Raw genomic sequence first — 11,800 nt, 5'->3', positions numbered from 1 at the left:
GAAAGCAGGTTCACACTGAGCACATGAGCACATGTGACAGACGTGACAGAGTCTGGAGACGCCGTGGAGAACGTTCTGCTGCCTGCAACATCCTCCAGCATGACCGGTTTGGCGGTGGGTGTTGGTGTGGGGTGGCATTTCTTTGTGGGGCCGCACAGCCCTCCATGTGCTCGCCAGAGGTAGCCTGACTGCCATTAGGTACCGAGATGAGATCCTCAGACCCCTTGTGAGACCATATGCTGACACATGCACATTTGTGGCCTGCTGGAGGTTATTTTGCAGGGCTCTGGCAGTGCACCTCCTTGCACAAAGGCGGAGGTAGCGGTCCTGCTGCTGGGTTGTTGCCCTCCTACGGCCTCCTCCACATCTCCTGATGTACTGGCCTGTCTCCTGGTAGCGCCTCCATGCTCTGGACACTACGCTGACAGACACAGCAAACCTTCTTGCCACAGCTCGCATTGATGTGCCATCCTGGATGAGCTGCACTACCTGAGCCACTTGTGTGGGTTGTAGACTCCGTCTCATGCTACCACTAGAGTGAAAGCACCGCCAGCATTCAAAAGTGACCAAAACATCAGTCAGGAAGCATAGGAACTGAGAAGTGGTCTGTGGTCACCACCTGCAGAACCACTCCTTTATTGGGGGTGTCTTGCTAATTGCCTATAATTTCCACCTTTTGTCTATTCCATTTGCACAACAACATGTGACATTTATTGTCAATCGGTGTTGCTTCCTAAGTGGACAGTTTGATTTCACAGAAGTGTGATTGACTTGGAGTTACATTGTGTTGTTTAAGTGTTCCCTTTATTTTTTTGAGCAGTGTATTTACATGGATAGGGTACATAAAGTTAAAATGTTCTTATTCCAAATCACTTAGTACAGTATTTCACTGGTAGCACTACCAACAATGTCGTCTATGAATAGTTTCTTTGTTTGCAGTATTGCCTTAAATATTGAGTTCATTGACACTATGCTGTTTGACAGTTGTGCACTGTTTGCCAGTTGCTAGCTATTATCTTAAATATTACTTTATGCATCTCTGGTGTAATAAACATACGAGGACATAAAGTATGGACGTTTGTCATTTTATCAACATCTCATTCAGAACATACAAAAACACCCATAAACTCACACAGGATGACATTTTTTGGGGGGAGGGGTCAAGATAACATCAGGCAGGTCATTTAGGCTACCTCTGAAACCAAAGCCTTATCAACTAAATGTATTGATAAAGATGCTCATAAAGGGATACTGTGTGGTCTATTCCTGGTAAAGGGAGTGCTGCCCTCTAGTGGAAAGCATGGTCTCTCGAATCTGCTGCAGCAAACTTTCAGGTTGTGAGCTCAGAGTTGAATGATCAAGTCTCTTAAAGTCTTCATTGCAGAGCATGCATTCTAGAATGTGAGCCACCCTCTGCAGGTCAAAGGCAGCATGGTGAAGCCCCAATGTGGCAAGGGTCTCTGAAAGATGACGTGGGTAATTTGAGGAGTTGTTTTCGGAGCAAGAACTCAAGAAGGACATGCGGTTGTCAGCGATAATCTTCAGGAAAGAGGCAAACTCCCCATAATCAATCCCAGAGCAAGACTTCATGATGACCTGGAAAACAAAATACCAACTCAGATTACACAGCTTTTTAAAATACATCTGCTTTGTCAGACAGTGCCTTTGGAAAGTATTCAGACCCCTTGACTTTACCACATTTTGTTATGTTACAGCCTTACTCTAAAATGGATAAAATAAAACCTCAGCAATCTACACACAATACCTCATAATGACAGTGAACAGGCTTTTCTTCATGTTTTAAAATGTATTAAAAATAAAACCGATACCTTATTTACATTAGTATTCAGACCTTTTGCTATGAGACTCGAAATTGAGCTCAGGTGCATTCTGTTTCCATTGATCATCCTTGAGATGTTACTACAACTTGATTGGAGTTCATCTGTGGTAAATTCAATTGATTGGACATGATTTGGAAAGGCACACACCTGTCTATATAAAAGCTCCCACAGTTGACAGTGCATGTCAAAGCAAAAACCAAGCCATGAGGTTGAAGGAATTGTCCGTAGAGCTCAGAGACAAGATTGTGTCAAGGCACAGATCTGAGGAAAGGTAACAAAAAATGTCTGCAGCAATGAAGGTCCCCAAGAACACAGTAGTATCCATCATTCTTAAATGGAAGAAGTGTGGAACCACCAAGACTCTTCTAGAGCTGGCAGCCCGGCCAAACTGAGCAATCAGGTGAGAAGGGCCTTGGTCAGGGAGGTGACCAAGAACCCGATGGTCACTGACAGAGCTCTAGAGTTCCTCTGGAGATGGGAGAAACTTCCGGAAGGACAACCATCTCTGCAGCACTCCACCAATCAGGCATTTATGGTAGTGGCCAGACGGAAGCCACTCCTCAGTAAAGGGCACATGACAGCCCGCTTGGAGTTTGCCAAAAGGCACCTAAAGACTCTCAGATCATGAGAAACTAGATTCGCTGGTCTGATGAAACCAAGATTGAACTCTTTGGCCAGAATGCCAAGAGTCACATCTGGAGGAAAACTGGCACCATCCCTACTGTGAAGCTTGGTGGCAGCATCATGCTGTGGGGAGGTTTTTCAGCGGCAGAGACTGGGAGACTAGTCAGGATCGAGGCAAAGATGAAGGGAGCAAAGTACAGAGAGACCCTTGATGAAAACCTGCTCCAGGGCACTCAGGACCTCAGACTGAGGCAAAGGTTCACCTTCTAACAGGACAACGACCCTAAGCACTCCAGTCAAGACAACGCAGGAGTAGCTTCGGGACAAGTCTCTGAATGCCCTTGAGCGACCCAGCCAGAACCAGGACTTGAACCCAATCGAACATCTCTGGAGAGACCTTAAAATAGCTGTGAAGCGACACTCCCCATCCAACCTGACAGAGCTTCAGAGGATCTGCAGAATGAAAGAAACTCCCCAAATACAGGTGTGCCAAGCTTGTAGCCTCATACCCAAGAAGACTTGATGCAGTAATCACTGCCAAAGGTGCTTCAACAAAGTACTGAGTAAAGGGTGTGAATACTTATGTAATGTGATATTTTAATAAATTAGCAAAAATGTCTAAACCTGTTTTTGCTTTGTCATTATGGGGTATTGTGTGAAGATTAATGGGGGGGGGGGGGGGGGGGGACTCATTTTAGAACAAGACTAACGTAATAAAATGTGGAAAAAGTCAAAGGGTCTGAATACTTTCCGAAGGCCCTGTATGTCTATCTCCAAGTGTCTTATACACCTGGCAGTGCTGATGCCATGAATCCATAGTGTTCCTCCATTCCTCTATTTCCCTCTGGACAGCAGACAGCTCATTCTGAAGGAACTGCCACATAATGTCCACATTGCAGCCATTCAGCCAGTTATGGTTGATGGAGATGGTGTCTTCCTGCAGGATAATGAGACAGAAGTCAGGTTACTTAGTTCAAAATTAGCCATATGAACCATACAGGTGCTGATACTGATAATGATTTGTAAAAAAGCTCTTGATCAAGTGTACCACTTAATTTGTCCCACATCCAAACTGCAGTACTTACCAAATTATAAACCTGATGGTGCCAACCACTGGGCACAAATATGATCTCCCCTGCTTCCTGAATGATCTCTAGTGGTTGGCAGGCCTCATCGCAGTGTGGGAATTGCAACTTGTCTCGAATCTCAGGGGCAGTGACGTCATAAGCAAGGTTGCCATGGCTGTCTCGTAGAAACTCTTCTTGGCCTGGTGGATACAGGAGCCATTTCTTCCTGCCACAGATGTTCGCTGACCAGCTGTAGGAGCGGAACACATCAGCGTGGAATGGCGTCCTATAGCAAAAATAAAGTACATGTTAGAGACAGATTTAAGAGAATATCCATTATAGACTATAATTAAATGTTTTGTTATACCATGAGCCTTTGGGTCCCATGTAGACGAACCGGTAGTCATCCACCTCCAAAGTATCCCAATACTCATTAAGCCAGTCAGAAGAAAAGAAGACTGGGGTAGTGTAAACGTTGTGTTCAGGAAAATCCCTGTGAAAGACAGAGGATGGAACCATTGAGCCATATTTAGCTTATTCTTGATACAGCTACCTTCAGTATATACACATTATTTACATACTGTAAAAAATGTTCCAATCATTTTTATTTATTTCACCTTTATTTAACCAGGTAGGCTAGTTGAGAACAAGTTCTCATTTACAACTGCGACCTGGTCAAGATAAAGCAAAGCAGTGCGACACAAACAACACCGAGTTACACATGGAATAAACAAACATACAGTCAGTAACACAATAGAAAAAAGTCTATATACAGTGTGCTCTTTCTTCAGAGGCAACATACAGGTGAATTCAATACCTTGACATGTGCCAATCTTTCAGATAGAGACATCCTTTTGGTGACGAGTGTCCATTCTGTATGTACTCTCTCCAGTAGTGAATAAATTCCTTGAAAGGAATAATTTGTTTGGGGTTCGCATTGTATTCTTTCGCATTGCAGTTTGCAACTGGAACCGGAGTCTCATCTGCAAGAGGAAAAAAGAGAAATACTTTGAAAACACAATTTACAAAATGGGTTATTGGTTCATCATAACTGCAACACATGTTTCATTACCAAATATATATATCAGATAATTACACAAACAATGAGAAATGGTTGTCAAATCACAGATCAGAACAGCTCATCCATAGGCTAATCAAACTCATTCATTTGACATCAAAGTTACTGGACATTGTAATAGATATGTAGCTAACAACATTTATTTACCAAATTGCTGCAGCAGTTTCTGGAAGTTTGGCTTCCCCTCTTCAGTGACCCACTGTTTCCTACATTTCCAGTCTTCAGTAAATTTCCTCGAGAACATGCATGGGTGGTTAGGAAGTAAGTACTTTTTAAAGAATTTGGAATAGCTCAAATCCTTCTCTATGTAATCCACAAAGTGCGAAGACCAAAATTGTTCATAGGATTGCCTTGATATTTTAACGAGGCTACAGCAGTTATGATAAGACTCCCTGTCCATGATACTGAATGATGCAAAAAACAAAACAAGTCCTGGGTGTAACGTTAACTAGCTAACTAATTAGCAAGCAAGCGACGTACCTAAACTATAGTGACATGATATGTCATATTAATTGCTTTTCCATCATTATTATTGGATTTATATTGCAAAGATAAGTCAAAAATGTGGAGAAGCTGGTTCGTTCATTCGAGCCTAAAAATAGCTTCCTATGGCTATGCTATTTTGCATTTTAGGGGGCCACAGAGGGGGCCACATTTATAGATGCACACGCCCAATATTTGCTTTAATTTGATCGTTTTTTTTTTTTTTTTACACATGATTGTTTCCGTACTGTTTGCTTATTCAACGTTGAATGTCTTTAGTAAATCTACACTTTGAAATTAGACATTAATAATGTTAATCTATACATTTCAAATAGCAGGATCATTGTTTCTAGACGGACTGTAAACATGTCTGTACTGAGGAAGTGACGTCGCTTCACGTCCAAACAAATCACCTGCTTGGGAACCAATCTGGAACCAATCTGCGAATAGATTTTTTTCTTACATTTCTTTTTCTTTTACAATTATTAAAGTGGCACCTTAAAATATATATTAACCATTTCCACGCAGAGCAGCTGTACTCAAATAATGACTACTAGCTTTTGCACAATCTATAATATGATCGTCTTACGCAACATTACAAAACTGTAGCTACTGATTTCCTGGAATAGTCATAACCCTGCTGGAGCTCAGGTGCCAGGTTTGTTTAAAAAGTAAACAAAAACATCAAACAATGTTGAATGATCGCTAGTTACCTATTTTGTTTGTTTGAACACGAATGCAATTTACTCCAAATACACATTTTCCTATCTTCTTTTATTTGAGAGGAACGCTTATGAAAAGGGCTGCTAGCTAGCTAGCTTCCTGACATGTTATGATTTTGCATGTTTTGCTAGTCAGCTAGCAATCTTAGCGTCGACATAGTGGCACTCTAATAAAGTAGCTAGTACACAGTAACATATGTATCTAGCTAGCTATACTGTCCATATAATAGGCCTAAATAGCTAGTCCAAAATACCTTGATTACCATGACAGCTAGCTACTTACATAACATAGCTTTACTGCTGGGTTGATTTAAATTCCTAGCTAGCAGTTCCAACGTTTTAGTCTCTAATCTTTTATCTCGATTAACATATTGACCTTGATTCAAATATTATTTACAATACAACATTTTAACATTTTAACATGTTCACCCCTCTCTTCCTAGGTGAGCATCTGAAGCCAAGCCAAAATGACATGCCCAACCCGAGACATCCCCATCCACAGCTGGCCAGGCTCCTACTACATCAACAGTGAGAAGCGCTGGGATGCCGGCACCCTGTCCCTGACCCGCACCATGCTGCGCTTCACCTCATACCAGAGCAAAGAGAACCTGGTTGGCTTCCGCCTCTCAAGGATCATGGAGATCAAGATGGAGTCGTCCAGCTTCATCTTCAGCACTCTGACTGTGTTGGAGCATGGGAATATCAAGCACTGGTTCGGCTCGCTGAGGCCCAACCGGGTGGTGGTCTACAATGTCCTGGAGCATTTCTGGAGGGAGAGGTTGTTGTCCCCATCTGCTGAGATTCAGGGGGCCGAGGCACAGCCGACCAAGGGGAGGGAGCTGATTAACCTGGTTGCGGGGGCTCAGAGACGGCTAGAGGACACAGGGAATGTCCTCCACCACCAGGGAGAGCAGTTTGATAACATCATGCATGGCCTAGGCAAGATCGACTCTGATCTGGGCGTGGCAGACAGGTAAGGTGGATATTGAATTCTACCTCTGGGCCCTGTCAGTCCATTGTTTTATTGTTTTCAAATATTGTAGCTAATCATGGAGATTTTCCGAAGTTTTGATGCTTTTCTATCCACATAATGATTAAATATACATTAATATATAGTAGTGGTTAATTATTTGAGATTGTATAGCTATTATCCAGAACATGTTTACCCTTCATTTGTGTGAACCGTCACTGAATTGGATTCATTCCTCTAACTTCTGTCACCATTATCTCTGCAGGCTACTGTCTGAACTGGAGTCTCCCCCTTGGTGGCCATTTGGTAAACTACCCTGGAAGAGTCAGCAGGATGTCAAGGCTGAGCATGCTGCCAGAGAGGCTGCTTGTAAGGGAACAGGAACAGGCAAGCACAGAGTGATCACCAGCGTACCAGCCATCGTCTCCAGAGGTGGAGACTCAAACCTGAAGCCTGGTTGCTTGATGGTGATGGTCTCCTCATTAGAAGTCCGAGACACAAACTATGTGCTCCTCCACCGCTTTCAGAGGGATGAGGTGGATGACATCCGGGTGCACAATCCGTATGAGATCAGTGTGAGGCGGAGGTTCATAGGGAAGCCAGACATATGCTTCCGACTCCTGTCGGCTAAGATGCCGGAGGCCATGTCAGTGCTAGAGATACAGTATAAGAAGAAGGTGGAGTACACAAGTGAGTACTCTGCCTTCATGACGACCCCAGCTACGACCCCATGTGACCAGGATCAAGGTTCAATATGGAATGCAGGTAAGAAGTTTAGATTACTCTCTGTGGTCCCAGTCGGGGGTTCTTCTTTGTTTATTTTGCTCTGTACAATGGTTTGTGTTTGGCCACCAAGTGGCAGTAAAGATCTATGGGTTTTAGCATGGCATATTGTTCAATACACATCTTTGAAACGACTAGGCTCTCTTGAGGCTGAAATCTCATTATACACTCTAGCTTATTGATTTATTACACAATTCTGATGCATGCCGTGTTTTGTTGTTGTTACGAGCTTTCCCCATTACATTATCATAGGGTTACTGTTACGCTCATAAGAAGATAATGTGTTTGTTTGAGGGGCCTTCTCACTATATCTCTGCCCCCTCCCTTGGCAGCAGGCCTGCTGCAGTACCAGGAGACAGAGGTCCCCATGACAGTCCCAGCAGGAGAGCTGTCCCAGTTGCAGGTGCATGTCCTTAAGCCAGAGGTCACTCAGGCTGAGGCTCAGGAAATCCGACAGGTGAGATACAATATTGGAATCTGGCTTCTAATGCCTCTTCCTGTATACTCAAGCATTTCATCCTATGGATCAAATGCTTTATAACAGTCTGAAGTTATACTGCCCTAACATTTTCTCTTTTTTGCATTCAGATAATGTTTGTACCTGTCTTGTAGACATCTGTTTTGAATTCAGAGGAAATGCATGATTGAATATCCATGTTATGATGCATTAAATGTATGCCATTTCAATAGCAGGTTTTAAAGAACAAGTGTAACTTTTCTTATGTTCTATGAAAATCATGGGAAGATAAATGCTCTATTTCCAGTGGAGATTCACTGTAATGATTTTTATTTTACGTATTTTATATATTAGTCGGTAAGACCACAAACCAAACTCCCATCGGGTTACAAGAGAGAGGAGAGAGGGAAAGAGACATGGCCAGTTATTTGGTTAGACTTCTCTGGTCAGACAGTGTATAAAGTATTTCCATTCAAAGTCTCATAATGCTGAACAGTGAGCTCCATGCATGGTCGATGGTTGCAAGACATAAACAGTGACGCAAATGCAGTCAGTCATTTTTCGTTTAACACATTATTATGGGTTGCCCAGAATGGTGTTTTCCATGTTAAACCTCTTCAAAACACAACATTTTGTCTATGTAATTGGTCGGTAATCCGTTACAGGTATGTTGTCATTTTCAGAATCCTCCTGAAACACAGGCTACAGTCTCTCGAGGCTTGGGTGTTTCTTACAGTCCCATAAGCAGTTCTGTAAAGCCGATTGAAGCTGAGGTTGAATGAGGCTTTTGTGGAAATTGCGTTCACAACGGCATAGTTAGTTAGATATTACAAGTTAAGTATTGACTACTTCAGAATGGTATCAATAGGATTGTATCTCAATATAATTGTATATATAATCATTTTCAAACAAATCGATCATGTTAGTGACATTTTTCGCAATGAGTCTGTTTACAATCCAGGGACATGTGTTTTGTTTCTCTATCAATGGCTTATTATTTTGTGCCGATAAGTCATAATGGTTCTTTTGAACTACAAAGCCTACCGCTTTCTGAAGTGGTATAGTAGTACACTTTATGACGCACCTAATTTATGTCATGAATTAGGTGAGAATCACTGTTAACCTGATTTCCTACCCAAGTGTACAGCAAATAGCCCCTTTTGTCAAAAGATATTTGATACCTTCGGATTATCAGTCAGTTTATTGTTCAAATCAGTTGAATATTTACATTTTTTTTATGTGTTAAACACATTTCCTACAACTCACCTCACATCAGTTTAATTAGGTTATTAGCCTACTTTTTAAAACTGGAGTGTATTTTACCTACATGTCTGACTGTGTATGTTGAATGAAAAACAACTAACCAAATGTTCAGAAGTGGTGTGATAAAATTTACCTTCAACATTAGAATTTAGTTAAAGGTCCATTTTACAGTATATGGCACCAGAATCCCATAATTACTCTACAGTATATTTTGAAGTATTGATATCAGTCTATTTATCATATTCTCCTCCCAAACTGAAGAAACCTTAGAAAGTGAATGCATGCAGTTGTCATTAAGGAGTGCGCTGAAATACTATCTGTCTGCTCGTTGCTGTCTGAAGCAGTTCCTGTGCACTGTTGCTGTGTCTGCGATTACTGGCCTCTGAAAACTGACATAACGTCAATGGGTGTGTGTGTGTGAGCATGTGTAGGATAACATAATATTAGTTTAGAAACCACGTGTTGGGGTGTGGAGTGAGTGTCTATTAAGTTTTGCTTGGCACAACAAGGTTGATTTAAGTTGTTCCACTGACCATAACGTACACAGTTGTTGGAGCGTGGAGATGGAGTTGCAGAATTCCCTGAACACAGAAAGTTGAAATAACAAATTGTCATTGACTTGTCTGTTATCGATGACCTCAGGAGACCAAAGACCTCTGTATAACCACCATGTGCTTGAGTATTGTATACTAGTCACATGAATATTGTGTCACACGGCGATTATGTCATGACCTAACGATGGAAGTACAGTTATTATAGATCGTTTTGGTTTTGTCGGCAGTCCCTTCATTGTTTTTAATTTTACAGCTGACAGCCATTCTGTCTTTTTGGCTCCGACAATCAGTGGAAGAATAATTATGGCTGAGAAAAAAGTGTTATTCCTCCTCTCTGCTCATCTCCCCTGTCTTTTCCACTGACTGACTCACTCACTCCATGTCCTCTCGGGACATAACCCTAGACAAGACACTTTTCCACACCACTACAAGAATCAAGAGATTACTCCCCCAGACCTGGGTCAAATACATATGTCAAATAGTTGAGCTGAGCTTGATTTACTTTGCCCTGTACAATGGAACAGAGGAAATAGATTCAAAAGGGCCAACCACAAGTTCAATCAAGCATGTGTGTGTATGTGCGTCTATATGGCTCTCTGCCTACTCTCTCAGATGCTGATGCAGCTGAAAAACCTGGCTCTGGAGGCTGAGACTGAGCTGGAGAGGCAAGACGAGGCCCTGGATATTCTGACCAGCTCTACGGACCGGGCCACTATGCACATAGACAAACATACCTGCCGCATGAAGAGGCTGCTGTAGTTCACACACCAGCCAACCGGCTCACTACAGCGCAGTCCAGAAATGCGCTGTGAGTTGCTGTTACCTTACGACAAATGTATGCTCCAAGAAAGTTTTTGTTCTGAACCTCTACATTTGTAACACATGTCTTGAGTCTCAGGTGTAGTCATACCCCCTTACGTCATTGTAATGTGTAAAATATAGAAATCAATGTTCCTCTCAATGTGGTAATTACCGACCAGTCCACTAGATGGCATTTACACCAAGGTAAGGAAGTGTTCCCTCCCGTCAGCACGTTGTGGAGATATTGTCCTCGTAGCACTGTGAAGAACCATGAATAGATCCATACCTGGTTGTTGTTGTTGACGGATGATCGAATCCCTGGGTCTGTCACATAAGTATAGAGTGGTTTCTGATGTACTTAAATCACTGTGAGGAACGATTGTCACACTGCTGCTAAATGTGTGTTTTTTTCCCTTCTTATTTTTCAGTTGCAGGTGTCAGTAAAGCCATCCCCTCCCTCCCTGCACATGGTTTCCCTCCAGCTCCCCTCCAGCTCCAAGTGTTGCATGACCCCATGTTGCTGCAGAGTAAGTGATGCATCGAGTGGGATCACTGTATTATAATCCAGTTTGCAGTGGGTATGTAACAAAGTCCCTTAAAACTGTGTCCCTTGAAATTCACAGAATACTATTTGGTTACTACCTATTCTATAATGTACAGTACAAGAAAAAGCAGACGGCAACTCACAATCTTTCTAACAGTGACACTGGATTTGGGGACATCTGTATAATCTTATTTGTATGAATGACTTGCATACTTCTATGTTGTACTGTAATTTATTTATTGTCTATTTATCATTGATAAACTGTGATTTAAACCCAAATATCTGGTAAATCATGTTTTTCTTTGTACGTTTCATGCCTGAAGTTCCCCATGCTAATGTACTGGAGACAGGAGAGTAAGTATTTGAGTAGTGCCTAATTATCCAATAAAACACTTTTACATAGAAGACAGACGACTGCCTTCATTAGTACAGTACAACCCGCCCAGGTCATAAAAGGCAATATAGTTTCCTTTATTAATTAAAGAAGAATAATGACTAGAAAACAAAACAGGCAAAAAAAATGTCTTAACACTTAGAGAAATGCAAAGCAAGGCAACACCCAATGATAACAAGGTTCACATGTGACAAATTGGCATGGAGAATGTCAGAACAC

At 42.0% G+C, this 11,800-nt stretch overlaps 2 protein-coding genes across 5 annotated transcripts; one reads left to right on the top strand and one right to left on the bottom strand.

Moving 5' to 3' along the window:
• Window positions 1-1,064: 1,064 nt before the first annotated feature.
• LOC129824172 (2-oxoglutarate and iron-dependent oxygenase JMJD4-like) lies at window positions 1,065-5,429 on the bottom strand. The gene is made up of 6 exons (XM_055883599.1): window positions 4,758-5,429; window positions 4,350-4,515; window positions 3,900-4,025; window positions 3,551-3,818; window positions 3,256-3,402; window positions 1,065-1,596 (listed from the first exon to the last, which is right to left on the bottom strand). Exons 1-6 carry the CDS (start codon window positions 5,008-5,010, stop codon window positions 1,261-1,263), a joined length of 1,296 nt encoding a protein of 431 aa, XP_055739574.1. The 5' UTR covers window positions 5,011-5,429; the 3' UTR covers window positions 1,065-1,260.
• Window positions 5,430-5,502: 73 nt separating this feature from the next.
• Window positions 5,503-11,466, top strand: LOC129824173 (synaptosomal-associated protein 47-like). Of its 4 annotated transcripts, none has more exons than XM_055883603.1 (6): window positions 5,503-5,764; window positions 6,259-6,788; window positions 7,051-7,550; window positions 7,904-8,025; window positions 10,455-10,650; window positions 11,072-11,466. In XM_055883603.1, exons 2-5 carry the CDS (start codon window positions 6,283-6,285, stop codon window positions 10,599-10,601), a joined length of 1,275 nt encoding a protein of 424 aa, XP_055739578.1. In that variant the 5' UTR covers window positions 5,503-5,764; window positions 6,259-6,282; the 3' UTR covers window positions 10,602-10,650; window positions 11,072-11,466. The 4 variants fall into 4 exon arrangements, with proteins under 4 accessions (XP_055739578.1, XP_055739577.1, XP_055739576.1 ...); XM_055883602.1 differs by having other exon boundaries at window positions 5,504-5,744; window positions 7,901-8,025; XM_055883601.1 differs by having other exon boundaries at window positions 5,504-5,751; window positions 7,901-8,025.
• Window positions 11,467-11,800: the final 334 nt, after the last annotated feature.

Source organism: Salvelinus fontinalis, chromosome 26 (genome assembly GCF_029448725.1).
Source record: "Salvelinus fontinalis isolate EN_2023a chromosome 26, ASM2944872v1, whole genome shotgun sequence".
Classification (NCBI taxonomy): Eukaryota; Metazoa; Chordata; class Actinopteri; order Salmoniformes; family Salmonidae; genus Salvelinus; species Salvelinus fontinalis.
Note: the sequence above shows the minus strand (reverse complement) of the source record. Positions and strands in the feature narration are given on the sequence as shown.